Source organism: Pan paniscus, chromosome 13 (assembly GCF_029289425.2).
Source record: "Pan paniscus chromosome 13, NHGRI_mPanPan1-v2.0_pri, whole genome shotgun sequence".
Classification (NCBI taxonomy): domain Eukaryota; kingdom Metazoa; phylum Chordata; class Mammalia; order Primates; family Hominidae; genus Pan; species Pan paniscus.
Window position 1 is genome coordinate 91140756 of NC_073262.2, and position 22876 is coordinate 91163631.

Here is a 22876-nt window from a genome sequence, read left to right on the forward strand (position 1 = left end):
TGCAGTCATCATAAAGTCATTATAATTGTACAGAAATTTAACCTCCTTATATCTTCCATTCACTCTTCTATTTGAGATGGCTCTTTTCTGCCTAAACAACCCTCTTTTTCTGTTCTTGAATCCTTATACCCCCCATCATCATTCTCAGAACTAATACCTACTCCTTATTCAACTGAGAAAATACATGCAATTAGAAGAGAAATTCTACACTTTCCCATCACCAAATCTACCAAACTATTAAGTATTTTAGTATGTTTCCATGAGTCAGCCTTCCCTTCTCTTATGCTGAATGAATTGCTTCTGTTCATTTAAGGACAGGGCCTTCTCTTTGACCATATTCCCTCATACTTTCTCAAAGAACTTCTTCTTGCATTTATGCTCTCTCTTTTCTGTATCACCAGTTTTCTCCTGTTAATATAATTTTCCAATCAGCATAAATACATATTCAATAGCTCCCCCAAAAATGTCTAGTCTTAGTCTATCTCACCCTCCATTTCCTACCTTATTTCTCTGTTTCCATTTAAAGCAAAATTCCTTGAGTTTCTCTACTTCCTTTCTTCATTTCTTTCAACCAGTCAGGCTCTTCTAGCCCCCTATCCTCTGAAAATACAATGCAAAAGTCTACCCACACCAGTCAGGCTATTTTATTTTTATTTTTATTTTCTGTGGGTACATAGTTAAGTGTATATATTTATGGGGTACATGAAGTGGTTTAATACAGGCATGCAATGCATAATAATTACATTATGGAAAATAGGCTATCCATCCCTTCAAGCATTTATTCTTAGTGTTAGAAACAATCTTATTATACTCTTAGCTATTTAACAAAATTAACTTAAATTACTTTTGACTATAGACATCTTTTTGTGCTATCAAATGGTAGGTCTTATTCATTCATTCTAATTTTTTTTTGTACCTGTTAACTCTCTCCATCTCCCTCACAGCACTCCACCCCCATCCCTACACTCTGCTTCCCATATCTGATACCCATGATTCTACTCTCTACCTCCATAGGTTAAATTGTTTTGATTTTTAGATCTCACAAATAAGTAAGATCATGGGGTGTCTGTCTTTCTGTGCCTGGCCTATTTCACTGAACATAATGACTTCCATTTCCATCCATTTGTTGCAAATGACTGTATCTCATTCTTTTTACAGCTGAATAGTGCTCCGTTGTGTATAACTGCCACATTTCTTTTTGTCCATTCACCTGTTGATACACACTTAGGTTGCTTCCAGTTCTTGCCTATTGTGAACAGAGCTGCAACAAACATGAAAGTGCAGTTATCGCTTTGACATACTGATTTCCTTTCTTTTCAGTATATACATAGCAGTGGGATTGCTGGAACATATGGTAGCTCTATTTTTAGTATTTTGAGGAACTTCCAAACTGTTCTCCATAGTGGTTGTATTAATTTACACTTCCACCAACAGTGTATGAGGATTTCCTTTTCTCCACATTCTCGCTAGCATTTTTTATTGCCTGTCTTTTGGATATAAGCCATTTTAATGGGAGGGAAAGAATGTACTTTCTGAGGCTACAGAAAATACATCCTTTTCATATGCCTATTTATCATTTTGTGTCTCCTTTTGAGAAATAGCTATTCAAATTTTTGCCCATATTTTAATCAGATTATTAGATTTTTTCCTACAGAGTTGTTTGACCTCCTTATTTATTCTGGTTATTAATCCCTTGTCAAGTGAGTAGTTTGCAAATTTTTTATCCCATTGATTGTTTCCTTTGCTGTGTAAATGCTTTTCAACTTAATGAGATACCATTTGTCCATTTTGCTTGGGTTGCCTGTACTTGTGGGTTATTACTAAAGAAATTTTTGCCCAGATCAATGTCCTGGATGTTTTCCCTAATGTTTTCTTATAGTAGTTTCATAATTTGAAGTCTTAGATTTAAGTCTTTGCCTATATTGATTTGATGTTTGTATATGGCAAGAGATGGGGTCTAGTTTCATTCTTTTGCATATGGATGTTCAGTTTTCCCAGCATCATTTATTGAAGAAACTGTCTTTTTCCCAGTGTATGTTTTTGGCACCTTTGTAGAAAGTGTGTTTAGTGTAGGTGCGTGGATTTATTTCTGAATTCTCTATTGTGTTTCATTGGTCTATGTGTCTGTTTTTATGACAGTACTATGCTGTTTTGTTTGCTATAGCATTGTAGTACAATTTGAAGTCAGGTAATATGATTCCTCCATTTTTGTTCTTTTTGCTTAGGATAGCTTTGGCTACTGTGGGTCTTTTATGGTTTCATACAAATTTTAGGATAGTTGTTTTCTATTTCTTTGAAGAATGTCATTGGTATTTTGATAGGGATTTCATTGAATCTGTAGATTGCTTTAGGGTAGTATGTACATTTTAACAATATTGATTCTTCCAACCCACGAACATGGAATATCTTTGCATTTTCTGGTCTTCTCTTTAGCTTTTCTCATTGGCATTTTATAGTTTTAATTATAGGGATCTTTCACTTCTTTGGTTAAGTTAATTTCTAGGTATTTAATTTTATTTGTGGCTATTGTAAATGGGAATTCTTTTTTTTTTTAGATTGTTTACTGTTGGCATATAAAAATCCTGTAGAATTTTGTAGGTTGATTTTTATTTCTACAATTTTACTGAATTTGTTTATGAGTTCTAATAGTTATTTTTGTGTTTTGGTGGAGTGTTTAGGTTTTTCCAAATATAATATCCTTTCATCTGCAAATAAAAATAGTTAGGCTTCTTCCTTTCCAATTTGGCTGCCCTTGATTTCTTTCTCTTGTCTGATTTCTCCAGCTAGGATTTCCAGTACTGTGTAGAATAACAGTGGTGAAAGTGTGCATCCTTGTTGTGTTCAGATTTCAGGGGTAAGGCTTTCAGTTTGTCTCCATTCAGTATGACACTAGCTGTGGGTCTGTCATATATGGTTTTAATTATGTTGAGGTATGTTCTTTCTATACCCAGTTTTTGAGGGTCTTTATCGTGAGGGGATGTTGAATTTTCAGCATCAATTGCAATGATTGTATGGTTTTTATCCTTCAGTCTGTTTTTATGATGTAACACATTGATTTATTTGCATATGTTAAACCATTATTGCATCCTAAGGGTAAATCCCACTTGGTCATGATGAATAATCTTTTAAATGTATTGTTGAATTTGGTTTGCTACCACTTTGTAGAGGATTTTTGCATCAATATTCTTCAGTGATATTGGCCTATAGTTTTTTATTTTCTATTTATGTATTTATTTATTTATGATGTGTCTTTGTCTGGTTTTGTTATCAGGATAATCCTGGCCTCATAAAATGAATTTGGAAGTATTCCCTCCACCTCTGTTTTTCGAATAGTTTAAATAGTTTGAGTAGGATTGGTATTAGCTCTTCTTTAAATGTTTGGTAGAATTCAACTGTGAAGCCATTGGGTCCTGGGCTTCATTTTACTGGTAAGCTTTTTTTTTTTTTTGAGGCAGAGTTTTGCTCTTGTTGCCCAGGCCGGAGTGCAATGGCATGATCTCAGCTCACTGCAACCTCCGCCTCCTAAACTCAAGCAATTCTCCTACCTCAGCCTCCCGAGTAGCTGAGATTACAGGCATGCACCACCATTCCCAGCTAGTTTTGTATTTTTAGTAGAGATGGGTCAGGCTGGACTCAAACTCCCGACCTCAGGTGATCCACCCACCTTAGCCTCCCAAAGTGCTGGGATTATAGGCTGAACCACCACGACTGGCCCTGGGAACCTTTTAATTACGGCTTTAATCTTGTTACTTATTATTACTCTATTCAGGTTTTGAATTTCTTCCTGGTTCAATCTTGGTAGGTTGTATGTGTCTAGGAATTTGTCCATTTCTTCTAGACATAGTAGCTCATAGTAGCCACTAATGATTCTTTGAATTTCTGGGGTAGCAGTTGTAAAATTTTCTTTTTCATCTCTGCTTTTATTTGCAATGTCTCTGTTTTTTCTTAGTCTGGATGAAGGTTTGTCAATTTTTTTTTTTTTTTTTTTTTGAGACGGAGTCTCGCTCTGTGGCCCAGGCGGGAGTGCAGTGGCGCAATCTCGGCTCACTGCAAGCTCCGCCTCCCAGGTTCACGCCATTCTCCTGCCTCAGCCTCCCGAGTAGCTGGGACTACAGGCGCCCACCATCACGCCCGGCTAATTTTTTTGTATTTTTAGTAGAGATGGGGTTTCACCATGTTAGCCAGGATGGTCTCGATCTCCTGACCTCGTGATCCGCCCGCCTCGGCCTCCCAAAGTGCTGGGATTACAAGCGTGAGCCACCGTGCCCGGCCGAAGGTTTGTCAATTTTATTTAACTTTTCAAAAAAATAGTCTTTCATTGCTTTTTTATAGTGTTTTCTTCATTTTAATTTTATTTATTTCTGCTTGATCTTTATTATTTCTCCTCTGTTGGTTTGGGTTTTGGTTTGTTCTTGTTTTTCTAGTTCTTTAAGATGCATGATTACATTATTTATTTGAAGTTTTTCTTCTTTTGTGTTGGAGTCACTTACAGCTATAAACTTCCCTCTTCGTACTGCTTTTGCTGTATCCAATGTGCTTCAGTATGTTATGTTTTCATTATCATTTGTTTCAATAAATTTTTCAACTTTCTGCTTAGTTTCCTCATCGACTCATTGGTCATTCAGGAGCATATTGTGTAATTTTTATGTCTTTATATAGTTTCCAAATTTTCTCTTATTGATTTCTACTTTTATTCCACTGTGGTCTGAAGAGATGCTTGATATTATTTCAATTTTTTGAATGTTTTAAGACTTGTTTTGTGACCTAACATATGGTCTATCCTTGAGAATGTTTCATGTGCTGCAGAACAGAATGTGTATTCTGCAGCAATTTGATGAAATGCTCTGTAAATACCTATTAGCTCCATTTGGCCGAGAGTGCAGATTAAGTTTGAATTTTCTTTGTTTTCCATCTGGAAGATATTTCCAGTGCTTATAGTGGGGCGTTGAAGTCTCCAGCTATTATTAGATTGGAGTCTATCTCTTTAGCTCTAATAATATTTGCTTCATATATCTGGGTGCTCCAGTGTTGGGTGCATATATATTTAAAATTGTTATATCCTTTTGCTGAATTAACCTCTTCATTATTATATAGTGAACTTCTTTGTCTTTTCTTACAGTTTCTTCCTGTTTTCCTTTTATTGAAGATGATTTTGTCTGGTGATATGATTTAGTTTCTTGTTTTTTATTTTTTGTATATTCATTGTATATTTTTTTGCTTTGAGGTTACCATGAAGCTTGCAAATACCATCTTATAACCCATCATTTTAAGCTGATAACAACTTAACATCATTTTCATAAACAAACAAACAAGGAATTAAAACTTATAAAGACTTGACACCATAACTTCATACCCCTGTTTTCTTTTAACTTTTTTGTTACTACTTATATCTTATTGTTCCATTTTTCTTGAAAAGTTGTTTTAGTTATTATTTTTGATTGGATCATTGTTTAGTTTTTGTACTTAAGAGTAGTTCATAAACTGTGATTACAGTGTTATAATATTCTCTGTTTTTCTGTGTTCTCACTATTCAGTGAGTTTTGTATCTTCATTAACATTTCTTATTGCTCATTAACATACTTTTCTTTCTGATTTAAGTATTCCCTTTAGCATTTCTTGTGGGAAAGGTCTGGTGTTGATGAAATCCCTCAGCTTTTGTTTGTCTGGTAAAAGGTTTATTTCTCCTTCAAGTTTGAAAGATATTTTTGCCAGATACATTCTAGGAAAAAATATTTTTGCCTTCAGCACTTTAATTATGTCATGCCATGCTCTCCTGGCCTGTAAAGTTTCCACTGAAAAGTCTGCTGTCAGATGTATTGGAACTCAATTTTCTGTTATTTGTTTCTTTTCTCTTGCTGCTTTTAGCACCCTTTCTTTATCCTTGACCTTTGGGAGTTTGATTAAATGCCTTAGGAGTCTTCTTTGGATTAGATCTCCTTGGTGTTCTATAACCTTCTTTTACTTGGGTATTGATATATTTCTCTAGGTTTAGGAAGTTCGCTGTTATTATCCCTTTCTACTCCTATCTTTTTCTCTACCTTCTCTTTAAGGCTAATAACTCTTAGATTTGCCCTGTTGCGGCTTTCTAGATGCTGTCCCTGCACTTCATTGTTTTTATTTTTTTTTCTTCGTTTTTCTCCTCTGAATGTGTGCTTCCAAATAGCCTGTCTTCAAGCCCACTAATTCTTTCCTCTGCTTTATCAATTCTTCTTTTAAAAGACTCTGATGCATTCTTTGGTATGACATTTGCATTTTTCAGCTCCAGAATTTCTGCTTGATTCTTTTTAATTATTTCAATGTCTTTGTTAAATTTATCTGATAGAATTTTGAATTCCTTCTCTGTGTTATCTTGAATGTCTTTAAGTTTTTTTCATTCAGATATTGTGAATTCTCTGTCTGAATTCAAAGGTCACATATCTCTGTTTCTCCAGGATTGTTCCCTGATGTCTTATTTAGTTTGTTTGGTGAGGTCATCTTTTCCTGGATCATCTTGATACTTGTAGATGTTAATGTGTCTGGCCATTGAAGAGTTAGGTATTTATTGTAGTCTCCACAATCTGAGCTTGTTTGTATGCATCCTTCTTGGGCAGGCTTTCCAGATATTCAAAATGACTTAGGTGTTGTGATTTAAGCTGTATCTTCTTTATGGGGGACCTCAAGTTCCCTAATGCTGTGGTTCTTATAGACTCATAGAGGTACTATATTGATGGTCTAGGTCAAGATCCCAAAGAATTCTCTGGATTACTAGGCAGAGATTATTGTTCTCTTCCCTTACTTTCTCCCAAACAAAGTCCTTCTGTCTGTTCTGAGCCACCTGGAGCAGAGGGTAGAGTGGCACATCACCCCTGTAGGCACCACCCATAGCTTGCACTGGGTCAGACCTGAAGCCAGCACAGCACTGGTTCTCACCTAAGGCCTGCTGTAAACCATTCCCTAGCTCCTGCCTATTTTTGCTCAAAACTCTGAGGCTCTACAATCAGCAGGTAGCAATGCCAGCCAGGCCTGTGTTCTTTCCTTTAGGGCAGTGAGTTGCCCCAGGACCTAGATCGGTTCAGAGGTGCCACCTGGGAGCCAGGGACTAGAGTCAGAAACCTTAGAAGTCCACTTGTTGTTCTATTGTACTGTGGTTAAGCTGGCAACTCAAATAAGGAGATGCAGTCCTCCCATTTTTGCCTCCCCTTTCCAAAGGCAGAAGAGCCTCACCATGTGGCCACTGCCACTTCAGGCCTATGGGGAGTACTGCCAGGCTACTGCCATTGTTCCCTAAGGCCTAATGGCTATTTAATCAGCTTCTAGTGAATGTTGTCAAGCCTGAGACTCAACCGTCATGGCAGTGGGCTTCCTCTCTTCCCCAGAGAAGGTCCAGAAATGCCATCCAAGAGTCAAGTCCTAGAATCAGGGACCTCAGAGCCCACTTCATGCTCTACCACCCTGTGGCTGAGCTGGTACCTAAGGTGCAAGACAATGTCCCCTTTACTTTTTCCTCCACTTCTCTCAAGCAGAAGGAGTCTCACCCTGTAGCCACCACAGCTGGGAATGTGCTGAGTCTCACCTGAAGCCAGTAAGTCTCAGAGTCTCACTCAATGTTCTTAATGTAGTACCTGGGTATTGCTTCTGGTTATTATTCTGGTTATTCTTTTGTTAAGGGCATGTTACAAATCTTGCCATGACTGAGTTCTTCCCTTCAAGGCAGTAGGTTCCTTTCTGGTACATGGTGTTTCTAGAAATGTCATCAGGAAGCTAAGGTCTGAACAGGGGCTGTAAGACTGACTGGTGCCCTATCCTGCCGTGGCTGAGCTGGTATCCAAGAGGCAAGACAGAGTCCTCCCCACTCTTCCCTCTCTGATCCTCAAGCAGAAGGAAGGGGTCTCCTTTGGAGCCACAAACTATGCAGCCTGAGGTTAGTGGAAAGGTGATGCCAGCAGTCCCTTAGCAGTCCTGGCTGGTGTCTCAGTAGGTCATGACCCTCTCTCTCCCTCAGCCCACTGACTCTGGGCCCAGAGCACTTTAGCTCATGATGGCAAGGCTTGGGGGAGCTGAAGTTCCAAACACTGGGATTGGCAATTCTCCTTTGTGTGGGGCTTGTTTAAATTCTCCCTCCTTGGGCGAGCGTCACCTGAGTTTGGCCTGGTTTTGCTTTCTGCTATTAACAAGGGCAGCACTGAGTTCAATGCCTCAGAATTGCTAGCTCTTACTCTCCCCAGTGCACAGCAATGCTCTCAGAAACACCAGGCTGCCTCTCTGAGCAGGGTTGCCTCTGCTGAGGGATGGAGGAGGTGGGGGTCTGAGATTCAAGACTGTTTTTCCAGTGCCTCTTTCCGTGGTATGAAGGTAAAACCAGGTAGTGTGAGTGCTTACCTGATTTTTGGTTCTTATGAAGGTGTGTGTGTGTGTATGTGTGTGTGTGTGTGTGTGTGTGTAGATAGTTGTTAACTTGGTGTCCTCACTGGGGAGACAATTGAGAGAGCCTTCTATTTTGCCATTTTGTTCTACCCTTCTCCCCAGTCAGGCTATTTTAGTCCCTGTCTTCTGAAAGTGAAATGCAAAGGTCACCAATTATCTCCGTGTTCTGAAACTAATGGCCATTTTTCAGGCTTTCTCTTTGTAGAGCTCTCAATATCATTTAATCATGTTTTCTCTTAATAAAAACATACTTCATTTGGATACCAGAAGGGCACACTTTGTGGTTTTTATTTGACCTCAGTGGCTGGTTTTTTTTTCCCCCTGGAGTCTTGCTCTGTCACCCAGGCTGGAGTGCAGTGGTGCAATCTCAGCTCACTGCAAGCTCCACCTCCCAGTTTCACACCACTCTCCTGCCTCAGTCTCCCGAGTAGCTGGGACTACAGGCACCCGCCACCATGCCCAGCTAATTTTTTTTTTTTTTTGTATTTTCAGTAGAGACGGGGTTTCACCATGTTAACCAGGATGGTCTCGATCTCCTGACCTCGTGATCCGCCTACCTCGGCCTCCCAAAGTGCTGAGATTACAGGTGATGGCTGTTTTTTATCTATCTCTAGCTTGCTCTTCTTATTCTGCCTCATTCATAAATTTGGCATGCTTTTAGGCTCAATTATCATTTATCTATTTACATATACTTCTTAACTAATCTCATAATGTGTGAGCTGGTTACTTTATAAGTCATGTCTCTATTCCTACCCTACCTACCAGATCATGACTCATGTATCCAACTACTAACTCAGCATCTCATCTTTGCTGTCTGGTAGGTATCTCAGAACTAACATATCCAAAACAGAAGTCTTGACAGGTAGGAATACTCACCGCTATACTAATAAGGAAAGGCTTCAAAACAAAAGTCTTGAATTCTGCCTTTCAAACTTTGCTTTCCCCAAGTGTCTCCTTCATAATAAATGGCACTATGATTCACTCAGTTAAGAAGTAAAAAAAAGTAGCAGCTGTCCTTGAATTTTCTTTCTGTTACCCTCAATATTCATCCATCAATTAGACTGGTCAGGTTTCCCTTAAAAGTATGAATCAAGCAAGACTGACAATGGTCTGGGGACATGACACAGTTGAAAAAAAAAAGTTTGTGGCAAAAGTTAAAAGAGAAGTCTCATTATTTTCAAGAATTGGAGTTAGGAGGATAATAATGCTAAATCTCAGGGGTTGGAAAGACCTGGAATTAAACTGGAACAAAGAGTAGAGAGTTCTTGTTGCTATTGAGGCAACCTTCTCTTTCTGCCTGGAAGTGTTGCATATTTTCTCTCTGCCTGTAATATTCTTAATTTTATGATAACATGCCTAGGTCTGAAACTTACAGTTTGAGATTTTTCATAATCTTTTAATTCTCTGAACTTTCTCTCCATAATTTTATCAGTTATACCCTCCTCTTTGTTTATGTTTTTCTCTATGGTAATCTCAGTATCAAGATTTTGGCAGTTTTATTTAATATATCTTGGTATTTATTTAGTATATTTATTTACTTTTTTGTAGTCATCTAGGAGAATTTCTCCACTTTATCTTTGAACTCAGTAATACATCCGTAAGCTGTACACACAGTTCTCCAATTTAGGCCATTTATCATTGCTTTAAAAAAATCTCAGCTATTATATTTCCTACTAATATTTTCCATGTGGTTCACTTATCGATAACTCATTTTTTTCCTCATTTACAAATATCTTTCCCTTTGTTTTTAGGCATATTGACATATGAGATACTAAATAAACATTTTAAAAGATACGAAAAAATAAATGATTAAGTCAATCAAATGAAGACTCTGTCACAGGTGGTCTAGTGCTCGCTTTATGAATTTCTCAGAGGCTGCCTGTCATAGATGACATAAAAGACATGTCTGATTAAGTGATGAATTGAATTAGATGCTAACGTAATTTCATTCTGTTCTTAGGATTTGTTTCCATAAAAAGCTTAAATAAAGAAAATGTCTCTATTTCCTTACTAGAGTCCATTTATCTTTCATATTTGGTATCAGAACAATCAACAGCGTTTGCTTGACCTCAATGAAACTTTTGTCTGAAAATATGTATGACTGAATCAAATTGTTCACTAATTTTTATTGCTTTAAGGATATATATTATTTTAACAGATTTCTTTTGTTTAGTAGAACTGTTTGTCAGAGAATGATCTTTGATATCATTATTAGCTTGTTTACAGCGTTTTCTTTGATGAAATTATTCATTGTTTTTATTTGTATAGTTTGTTCATAATATTGTGTGATATGTGTAATAAAGGAAAAGTATAGTTTTGTTACTCAGATGACTGGATAACCTTAGAGAATTTCCTTACTCTAAAAATATCTTCAAAATTATTAAAGATTATTTTTAAAATTGACATACACTTTAAATAAAGTTGGGAGCTAATATATGTGTCTGTAAATCAATAAAGTGTATATGATTTCATAACTTGATTTGCTCATTTGATTTGTAATTCAACATATATTAACTGTAGATATGTACTTGATACTAGAGAAGCAAAGATAACACCATTATTTTGAAAAAACTAGATTTATTCACGTTTCTAGGACATCTTTTGCAATTCATTTGAGGGAACAGTTTTTATAGTGAAATGAAAGCACTCATTAGTGTGAGAGAATGAGAAGGCTAGCTCCTTTTCAGTGGATATTTTGAAAGGAAAATTTGAAAATTAGTTCAGTGAAATAGATTGGGGTTAGTTGCCAGAAATCTTTCCAAATATGATTGAGTAGACTGTCAAATAAAAAAACAAATCTGGACTTAGGTACGAGAGACTTTATTGGAAAGGATGTTTGCAACGAGGGGAGGGGGGCAATTGCAATAAGGAAAATATGCCAACTATAAGATCAGCAAGTGTCTCAAAGGGTAAGCAGCGAAGTGTTTTGTTTTGTTTTGTTTTAGGGAATAGTAAGCAAGACTAGAAAGAATTGGGTGTAGGAAAGTAGGACAAATGAGGGTGGTGCGATTAGGGATAGGAGCTCAGAGAATGAGTTACCCTTTAAAACATAGTCAGCCTGTTATTAGGAGAGGATGTAAATGAAGGGTTGAGGCTGCAGAGGCTGAATATAGATTAGAGTTTAGGGGCCTACAGGAAGGCGTAAAGCTTAACTAAAGTTTGATTAAGTCGAGGTAGCAAATATTTTGTCCAGTTTGGTCAGTGGCCCAAACAGTTCAGCTAATCATTTATGAAGGAAATAATGGCATTTTGGAAGTCTAGGCCTGGCCTTGTCATAGGGACACAAGGGAAGTGTCCTGCATCTCATCTAAGTTATATGGGGAAGGGTTCCTTGCAATAAGCTGTTTCTGGAACACAAAGGTGTGGGATAATTTCTTTTAACTTTTGCTCGTTTTCTGGGATCACAAGTGCATTAGTCCATTCTCACATTGATATAAAAAGATACCTGAAACTGGGTAAATTATAAAGAAATGAGGTTTAACTGGCTCACGGTTCTGCAGGCTGTACAGGAAGCATAGTGGTTTCTGCTTCTGGGGAGGCTTCAGGAACCTCTAGTCATGGCAGTAGGCAAAGGGGAAGTGAGGCATCTCACATGGTGTGAGCAGGAGCAAGAGAGAGTGAATAGCAGTGGTGAAAGTGTGCATCCTTGTGTTCCAGATTTCAAAGGAAAGGCTTTCAGTCTTTCTTCATTTAGTATGATAGTAGCTGTGGGTCTGTCATATATGGTTTTTTTTTATGTAGAAGTATGTTTCTTCTATACTCATTTTTTATGGTTTTTATCATGAAAGATGTTGAATTTTATCAAATGCTTTTTTAGCATCTATTGAAATGATCATATGGTTTTTAATCCTTTGATCTGTTTGTATGATGCAGCACACTGATTGATTTGCCTATGTTGAATCATTCTTTCATCCCAGAGATAAAATCCCACTTGGGATTCATGATGAATGATATTTTTAATGTATTGTTGAATGCAGTTCGCTAGTACTGTGTTGAGGATTTTTGCATCAGTATTCATTAGTGATATTGGCTTATAGTTTTCTTTTTTTCAGATGTGCCTTTATCTGGTTTTAGAGTCAAGGTAATACTGGCCTCATAGAATGAGTTTGGAAGTATTCTCTCCTCCTCTATTTTTTGGAATACTTTGGGTAGTATTGGTATTAATTCTCTAAATGTTTGGTAGAATTGAGCAGTGAAGCCATCAGGTCCCAGGGTTTTCTTTACTGTGAGACATTATTACAGCTTTGATCTTGTCACTTGTTATGGATTTGTTCATGTTTTGAATATCTTCCTGGTTCAATCGTGATACATTTTATGTCTCTAGGAATTTGTCCATTTATTCTAGATTTTTCTAATTTATTGGCATGCAGTTGCTCATAGTAGCCACTAATGATCCTTTGAATGTCTGCTGTATCAGTTGTACAGTCTCCTTTTATGTGTCAGATTTGATTTATTTGGATATTTTCTCTTTACTAATTTTGAGTTTGGGTTGCTCTTGTTTTCCTAATTTTTAAGATGTATCATTAGGTTGTTTATTTGAAGCTTTTCTTCTTTTTTGATGGAGTCACTTATGGCTGTAAACTTCCCTCTTAGTACTACTTTGGCTGTATTCCATAGGTTTTCATATACTGGGTTTCCATTGTCATTTGTTTCAGGAAAATTTCCAATTTCCTTCTCAATTTCTTCACTAACCCACTCATCATTCTGGAGCATATTGTTTAATTTTCATATATTTGTATAGTTTTCAGAATTCTTCTTGTTATTGATTTCTAGTTTTATTCAGTTTTGGTCAGAGAAGATGCTAGATATTATTTCAGTTTTTTGAATATTTTAAACTGTTTTGTGATCTAACATATGATCTATCCTTGAGAATGATCCATGCTCTGAGGAAAATAATGTGTATTCTGCAATCACTGGATTAAATGTTCTGTAAATATCTGTTACCTCCATTTTGTCTAGAGTGTAGAGTAAGTTTGAAGTTGCTTTGTTAATTTTTTGTCTGGAACATCAGTTTAGTGCTAAAAGTGGGATGTTGAAATCTCCAGCTATTATTGTATTGGAGTCTAACTCTATATTTTAAAAATTGTTATATCCTCTTGCTGAATTGACCACTTCATTATTATATAGTGACCTTCTTTTTCTCCTTTGGTACTTTTTGCCTTGAAATCTATTTTATCTGAAATAAATATAGCTACTCCTACTCTTTTTTGGTTTCTCTTGGCATGGAATACCTTTATACCTTTATTATCAGTCTATGAGTGCCTTTATAGGTGAAGTGTGTTTCTTATAGGCAACAGATCAGTGACTCTTCCCATCACCGCCCACCCGCCCCACCTTGTTTAGTTAGTCTATGTCTTTTGATTGGAGAGTTTTGTCCATTTATGTTCAGTGGTATTATTGATAACTAAGGACTTACTCCTGCCATTTTATTATTTGTTTTCTGGTTGTTTTGTGATCTTCTCTTCCTTTTTTCTTTCCCTCCTGTCTTCCTTTTATTGAAGGAGATTTTGTCTGGTGATATGATTTAGTTTTTTGCCTTTCATTTTTTGTGTATCTCTTGTATGTTTTTTGGTTTGAGGTTGCAATGAGGCTTGCAAGTATTACTTTATAACACATTATCTTAAGCTGATAACAACTTAACACTGTTTGCATAAACCAACTAACAAGCAAAAATAAATGAAATAAAAACTCTACATCTTAACTATGTCCCTGCTTTCTTTAACTTTTTATTATTTCCATTTATATCTTATTGTACTATGTCCAGAAAAGTTGTTGTAGTTATTATTTTTGATTGTTTCATGGTTTAGTCTTTCTGCTTCAGAGTAGTTTACACACCACAGTTACAGTGTCACAGTATTCTGTTTTTCTGTGTTCTTACTATTACCTGTGAGTTTTGTATCTTTGGTGTTGCTTATTCCTCATTAATGTTCTTTTCTTTCTGACTAAAGTACTTGCTTTAGCATCTATTCTAGGACAGGTCTCGTGTTGATGAAATAACTCAGCTATTGTTTGTCTGGGAAAGTCTTTATGTCTCCTTTATGTTTAAAGGATATTTTCACTGTATATACTATTCTAGGATAAAAGAATTTTTCCTTTAGCAGTTTAAATATGTCATGACGTTCTCTCTTGGCCTGTAAGGTTTCCACTGGAAATTCTGCTGCCAGATGTATTGGAACTCCATTGTGTGTTATTATTTATTTCCTTTCTTTTGTTGATTTTAGCATCTTTTCTTTATCCTTGATCTTTGGGAGTTTGATTATTAATGGCCTTGAGATTGTCTTCTTTGTGTTAAATCTGCTTGGTGTTGTATAACCTTCTCGTACTTAGATATTGCTCTCTTACTCTAGGTTTGTGAAGTTTTCTGATATTATCCTTTTGAATAAACTTTCTACTCCTATCTCTTTCTCTGTTCCCTCTTTAAGGCCAATTAACACTTAGATTTGCTCTTTTGAGGCTATTTTCTAGATTCGGCAGGCACGCTTCATTCTTTTTAATTCTTTTTTTCTTTTGTCTCCTCTGACCATGTATTTTTCAATAGCTTGGCTTCAGGCTCATTAATTGTTTCTTCTGTTTGGTCAATTCTGCTACTAAAAGACTCTGATATGTTCTTTACTATGTCCATTGCATTTTTCAGGTCCAGAATTTCTGCTTGATTCCTTTTAATTATTTCAATCTCTTTCTTTAATTTATCTAATAGAATTCTGAATGCCTTCTCTATCTTAAATTTCTTTGAGTTTCTTCAACAAAGCTATTTTGAATTCTCTGTCTGAAAGGTGACACATCTTTGTTTTTCCAGGATTGTTTTCTTATGCCTGATTTAGTTTATTTGGTGAGGTCATGTTTACCTGGATTGTCCTAGTACTTGTAGATGATTGTTTGTGTCTGGGCATTGAAGAGTTAGGTATTTATTGTAGTCTTTGCAGTCTGCTCTTGTTTGTACCTGTCCTTCTTGGGAAAGCTTTTCAGATATTCAAAAAGACTTGGATGTTGTGATCTAAGTTGTATCTGCTTTGGGGGGGACCCCAAGCCCAGTAATGCTGTGGTTCTTAGAGACTCATAGAGATACTGCCCTGATGGTCTTGGACAAGATCTGAAAGAATTCTCCAGATCACCATGCAGAGAGTTGACCTCTTCTCTTCTTCTTTTCTTTTTCTTTCAAACAAATGGGGTCTCTCTCTTTCTCTCTCTCTCTCTCTCTGTTCTGAACCACCAGAAGTGGGGTGGAGTGACATACTGTGTTGGGTCAGACCTGAAGCCAGAACAGCACTGGTTCTTGCCCAAGACCTGCTGTAACCCCTGGCTATTGCCTGTTTTCTCTCAAGACCATGGAGCTTTACAGTCAGCAGGTGGCAAAGCCAGCTAGGCCTCTGTCCTTCCATTCAGGGCACTGTGTTATCCCAGGCCCCAGGCAGGTCCAGAGTTGCCTTTTGGAAGCCGTAAACTAGAGTCAAAACCACTTAGAAGTCTTTCTGGTGTTCTATTGTACTGTGGCTGAGCTGAAAGCACAAGACACAGTCCTTCTCAATCTTTCATCCCCTTTCCAAAGGAAGGTATGCCTCACCCCATGGCAACTGTCACTACAGGCCTGCAGTGAGTACTGCCAGCCTACTGCTGATGTTACCTTAAGGTCCGTGGGCTCTTTAGTCAGCTTGTGCTGAATCTTGCCAGTCCTGAGACTCACCCTTCTGGGCAGTGGACTCGCCTCTGGCCAAGGACAGGTCCAGAAATGTTGTGCAAGAGCCCAGTTTTGGAATCAGCAACCCCAAGAGACAAGTTGGTTCTCTACCCCACTGTGGCTGAGCTGGTATCTAGGTGCAAGACAAAGTCCCCTTTACTTTTCCCTCCACTTTTTTCAAGCTGAAGGAGTCTTGCCCCATAGCCACCACAGTTGGGAATGTGCTGAGTCTCACTTGAAGCCAGCAAGCCTCAGAGTCTCACCCAAGTTTCTTGATGTACCACCTGAGTATTACTGCTGGTTATTCAATGCCCAAGGGCTCTTCAGTTAGTAGGTAATGAAGGCTACTAGTACTGAGTTTTTCCTTTCAAGGCAAAGAGAAAGGATTATCTTCTGGTGCAAGATGTCTAGAAATGTTGTATTGGAGCTAGAGCCTGGAACAGGTACCTGATAACTCTGACAGATGCCCTACCCTGCTGTCACTGAGCTGCTATCCAAGATGCAAGACAGAGTCCTTTCCACTCTTACCTCTTCTCTCCTTGAATGGAAAGAAGGGGTCTCTTTTGGAGCTTAATTGCCTCAGCTTGTGTCTCAGTAGGTCACATGCCCCAGCATTCTACTAGCTCTGGACCCAGTTCATCACTAGGACTCACCTAAAACTTGCATTGCTTGTGGCCTAGACTGCCTTTCCAGTTTATTTGGAGCCCCAGAACACTTTAGCCCACAGTGGCAAGGCTTGTGGTAACTAAAGTTTCGACAGCTGGGATCAGACATATCCCTCTGGCTAAGGCAGTTTTAAAAGCTCCCTCCATGGCCAGGGGTCAATTGAGTTTGGTGTGGTTTTCCTTTTTGCTATAACAGGATAACACTGAGTTGAACGCCTTACAATTGCTGTGGTCTCCCTTCGCCAGCACTCAGAAATGCTCCTGCTGAGGGTAGGAGAGGAGTGATGCTGGTGATTCAGAACTGTTCCTTCTACCTTTTCAGTGCCTCTTTCAGTGATACTGAGTTAAAACCAGGCACTGTGAGTGCTCATCTGATGTTTGATTCTTGTGAAGGTGCTTTTGTTTGTTTGTTTGGATAGTTGTTAAATTGATGTCTTTGTTGGGGAGACGATTGGTGGAGCCTTCTATTCTGCCATCTTGTTCTGCCTCCCAAAAGTAACAATTTTTTAATAATAGGGAAATGATTCATGCATGTGTTTGTAGTCACTAAAACAATATTTGTGAAAAGTTTCTCTAAAAAGAAGGATTTATGTTACACCATAAATTGAGATAAAGTCAATTTACATAGAATTGTATTTCTTAACTTATTCACATTAAAATTTTAACTATATATTTTATTTCAATTATAAAAGTACATTAAAACATGCATTATTAATACACAAAATAAATAGTACATTGAATGCCAACCTAGTGTCACGTATTGTATTATACACGTTGGGGTACTGAACAAAGTAGCTAGTATCTACATACTTTCTGGTGGAGTTGTAAGACGTGTTTTACAAAAAAAGTGTAGAGTGCACATTGCATCAAATAAAATGCTAAGAAGTGGGGTTTGGATAGTTAAATTATAGTTTATTTCAAAAGAATGACTTATCCGATATATATCGACATTTATATCTATGCATTTTGTGAGCAAGCAAAAGTGCTTCTGGTGTTTTAGAGTCATTGTATTATCATGTCATTATATATCCTCCATGTTTGCTCCAATGAACTTTATATAATTATGTGAAGAGTTTTTTTTTTTGTTATTCTTGTTCCATTTATATGCCCCCAAGTTGTTTATATTTTATTTTTTTAATTTAAAAGCCACACTATTGTTTAATTTTAAGAATTTTTAAATCGTATAGTATTAAACTCCTTTTTTTATATTTCACAATCTTCTTTTGTTGAAAATGTCCACCTCATAGTGATGAAATTTGAGTAGTGGACAGGTATATTAAATTTGGTCTGCTGATTAATAAACTTCATAGTATTTTGTTACTTTATTTTTCCAGAGAAGACAGATTTTACATTTGCATATATTACGTTCTTTTTCTACTAGTTTATTTTTATTTTTTCCTTATTTCTTCAGGATATGCTCAATAAATAACCAGGTCTGTTAAGATATAGGTGAAAAGTGACTTTTGAAATGATACCAAATATATTATATTCTCTGTTGTGTTATATTCCATTATGTATATACAGTCTGATGGCAAAATCCTCAAAAGAAATTAAGGGTTTTGAAAAAAAAGAGAAGTACAGTAGTTGAAAATGCATAATTTCTTGGTCTATTGGTATAATATGTGTGGGAGATAAACAGCCAGCCTCTTGAAAGGACTGCAGTAGAACTAGTTTGCTCAGGCAACAACTAGGTTTCAAGAAGAGCGGCAGAGTGGATAAAATCTATAGAAAAAATGTGAGTGCATTTTGATAATGATTTACTGTGAATGCCAGATGACACAGTGAAATGTTTCCAGATGATGGGAGAAGTGAAAGATGTGGTTACAGAATGTAATGCATTAGAATTAGATTCTCTGAGTGATGAGAGTAACCTGAGCTGCTTATGTTGACTCACATACTTAGGAATAAAGAATGTGATAAAATTATGAAGGTCTCCTAGCAGGAAGTGGTGGTGAGACTTTGAGACTTAGAGTGGAATGGGAGAAGCTATTTCCAGAATCATGCAGAGCTTTTGGTCTCTCGTGAATTTATCTCTAACAGCTGAGACCTCTAGGCAATAGTGGGCAGAGAGTGGGGAAAGTTTTACCCAGAATTCAGTTACTGTCTTGTCATCTGAAGATGGAAGCACACCAAACTGGGCTCTTACACCAAGCACATGAGTTTCCTTTGATTTCTGTTGAAGCAGGTCTCTAGGTTATCAAGGAAGAACATTATTAAACAGTTTTATTTAATGTGGTTGAATTCTAAAAATGAAAAAAATGCAAATTTTTTAAAAATAGCAAAATATTTTAATTCTAAAAAGTATTTGTGTTACCCTGTAATATACCTGTAACACTAGTCCTCACAGAAGATAAAGTAGAAGTGAAAGGCTATCTTAATGTCAATTCATGAATATTCTGTTGCTAGAGCAGCAAAGTTATTTCTGAGTGTTGTATCAGTAAGATTAACTATTTTGTGGACCCCAAATATAGATTACAATGCAGTACCAATAAATATTTAATCATAACTTTCTTCTTAGACCTTAATGTGAATTGTCTCTGAGTCTCTGAGGGAATTACTCCAGAAATCTTTTTGTTGTTGTTGTTTTTTACACGAAGTCATTAAATATATAAAATGGAAAGATCTCAATTGGACAACAGTACACAAAGTCCTTTACCTAAGCTGCTGAATTTGATGTGTAACCCTCATAGTGAATACACTACAGAACAGGTATTAAGAGGACCTCTTTGATGGATAAATAATGCATATAAAAAGAGCACTAAATTTAGATCCCATGCTATATCTAAGACAAAGATTGTAGCTAATATCTTCTGAGCTCAATATGTACCAAATACTGTGCCAAGTACTTTCATACCTTTCCTAATGTGTAAAACAATCTTAAGTGGTAGGTAATTTTATCCTATGTTTTAACCACTGCTCCTAGTATATCACCTGTCTTTGTGACTTTGTAATAAACATGAAACTCTTCTGGGCCTCAGGTAAATAAAAAGTAAAGTGTTTATATACACACCTCTTGTCAACAAGCTGAGGAAGAAGTATTGATCTTTCTTCTCCTTAAGTTTGCAAATAAATGTAGTTAATGATGGATATATAATAGAAAAAAGACAAAATTGAAGAACTTGGGAGGAATTTCTGTGAGACATTCCTATCTGCTTGTGCCACTCACGTTATTAAGTACTTGTGATTTTTCTTACCCAATGTCCTTTGAGACATTTTAGAATATTGTTTGTAAATATTTTTAAAAATTTAAAAAGCCTTTATAATTAAAACCACATTAGCAAAAGAGAGGTCAGTCAACAGTCCTTTGTTTATGTTTTAATATTTTGTCACTTTTACAGGATTTAAGGCGTGGAACTGAACATTTATTTGGCTGATCCTCATCATGAACCGTGCTTTTAGCAGGAAGAAAGGTAAGTGTGGTCATTTTTTAAAACTTGGGAGTCAAGCCAATGTTGCTATGAACATAAGCAGAGATGTTAAGAAATCAGTTTTTCTTGTTGTCAAACCACCTGGCCCAGAAATGAAGTTAGATTAGAGCAACACAAATCTGCAAACGTTGCTAATTAGCTTTCCTTAGTTATCACCCTAGTGAAAGATCAAAGTTGTTTATTACACTGAGTTCACAATACATATGTGATAATATGTCGCCTGGCAACTTGAAGCTTGTTGTGAAATTGCAAAGAATAAAATGATCTGAAACTTTGTCCTAACTTTAGCTTATGTAGCCATATAATACTAAATTCCCTGGGCTTACATAAGATTATGGTAACATAAATTCATTCATAGTTGTGTGTGTGTGTGTGCACAGGCTTCATGTATCATTGAACAATATGTGAAGATTGGTAGTAGATAGATTGAAAGCAATGAGGCCACAATAAGTTTGTTATTAATTTTTAGGTAGGAATTTAAATAACTACGAATGTAGTATATTATAGTGATCACTATAGGACTGAAAGAAACAGCTAGTTAGATGTTGTTTTTTAATGGGCAGAAAAACATGGCATTTGACAAACTATTTTATGATGCACTTATAAAGAAAGATAGAAAAATAAATATAACTTTGTGTAGGTCAGTGAAGTTTAAATAATGTATCCTTTCCATTCTCAAAGGAGTTCTCTAGTGGAGAGCATGGGGCTCTCTCCTGTTTTACATTATTGATGAATTGGGGAAGAATGCTTAAATAATGATAATCAAATTCATAGGTGATTGAAAGCAAGAAGGTGATGACACATGAATGCTGTAGTAGGATTACAGATGTGTGAGGAAAAAATGACAAGTTAGGCCTTATTCCACACTATAAACTTACTAAGATACTGCAAATTGTCAAACAAGGGCCCAGAAAATCTAATACTTTTATCATGATTCAAATATTGCTGTTATTTGGAAGATGCATCTTGAATGCTGTGTGAGTAAAAATGGCTGAAGAATAAAGTCAACAGTGTGAGTATCAAAGGCTCTGTGTCATTTTCTAATGTATGGATGGATAATGAATAGTCCAGAGCTATGACTAGTGTTCTGTTCAGTATCAGGCAGTCGGGCACTGGGTGTTCTCCCTTTAAAAGGTTACAGTGTTAACTGACACATAGTAACGTGCCCAGATGAGAAAGACTGAGATGACTTCAGGACTTTCAGCCATGTAACAGGAAGCATGACTGAGAACCATTCATGGTTAATGAGAGCTGTCTTTCAATATTTGAAGGACTGCCATTTAGCCATGGGGTTGAGTTTAGTAAAGGACAAATAGGTGTAAATGATAATGTCACTGATTTAATATAGGGAAAATGAATTCCAAGAAAGTCATGTAAAAGTTTAATTAAATTACTCAAATTACTAGCTTTTTTTGGTCTCTGAAGTGAGAGGTGTTCAAACATTTGGATGTGGCAGAGAAGATTAATGTATTCAGTGAGAATTTAGATAATGTGACCTTTAAGGCACTCTTCAACTCTGGGAAGCTAGAAATTTATTATTTTACTTATTTTTCCTGAATAAGGGGAAAGCAAAATGACATTGATTATAGTCTGTAGCTGCTTCTGATTTACAACAGGTACCAAAAGTAAAATAGTGTTTCTTTCATTTTTACTAGTAACAAAATCTATAAATAATTACATGATATATTGAAGTTTTTGTTTTGTTTTATATAGAGATAGGATCTTGCTACGTTGCCAGGGCTGGTCTCAAACTCCAAGCATCAAGTGATCCTCCTGCCTTGGCCTCCCAAAGTGTTGGGATTATAGGCGGGAGCCACTGTGCTCAACCTGAAGTATGTTTAATAAAGTAATAGAAATCTTACATCACAACTTAACACTTTAATCACTCTAACTTATTTTTAATAAATACTTCTAGACCTTCTTTTTATATATATATGCTTATAATCCTCCTTTCCTATCACTTTAAAGTTGAAACTCCACATCTGTAATTTACTGTTTATTTGAAGGGGGTTTAGAATGGTTTTTCATTGAGAAATCCCAAGAGTTGGATAGTAATGTGAGTAACCAGTAATTGTATATTTGTCTTATTTGAACACAGTGGGAGTACAACCATAGGAATAGTGGAGTGATTTGGAGAATCAAGAAGCAGAAGCACTTGTTATTTCCTGATTTGCTTCATTCTCTTTGAATTTCTTTTGACTTCTCTTATTTTTCAGGTCTAATGATTTAGTATCATGAAATTATTCACTAATATTTTACTCCAACCTGAAGTTAAAACTTGAACTGAAAATTTTACCTTAAGTTCACCAGTCAATTCTGACTCTATCATTTGGTGAAGTTGTTAAAGAAAAAATTTCAAGAGCCCCCGCTCCTGGTTTCAATCAATAGCATTATTTCATTAAATTTTAATTTCAGATGAAAAACTTAAATTGTTTGAGAGAATTTGTATATCTGGATAAGCTGGAGCTATAAGCTATAATTATATCACTAGAGAGTATTTTATTTAAGTCACGTTTCCAAAACTACCATCAACATACCCTGTGTACAGTATCCTAAACAAAGCAAGATGGTCTTCTATCAGTAAAAGCTTATCTCTTTATTTCATAGATACCCAATATACTTGGCCATCACATGTAATCTTACTAAATGATCCAGGACCTCAGAAGCCTAAGGAAAAAAGACCATCTTAAACCTAAACATAATTG

At 36.4% G+C, this 22876-nt stretch overlaps 1 protein-coding gene across 46 annotated transcripts in view; it reads left to right on the plus strand.

Annotated features, from left to right (window-relative positions):
* GULP1 (GULP PTB domain containing engulfment adaptor 1) overlaps window positions 1-22876 on the plus strand; it is a 308404-nt gene that overhangs the window by 167274 nt on the left and 118254 nt on the right. For 24 of the 46 annotated variants that reach the window (XM_055108855.2, XM_063595470.1, XM_055108856.2 and 21 more), the window contains one exon: window positions 20082-20153. In XM_055108855.2, the coding sequence (XP_054964830.1) occupies window positions 20126-20153 (28 nt within the window). In that variant the 5' untranslated portion in view covers window positions 20082-20125. Of the gene's footprint in view, window positions 1-7499; window positions 7562-8895; window positions 8990-20081; window positions 20154-22876 lie in introns of all 46 variants that reach the window. The other 22 variants (XM_055108854.2, XM_055108843.2, XM_055108842.2 and 19 more) reach the window with 3 other exon arrangements.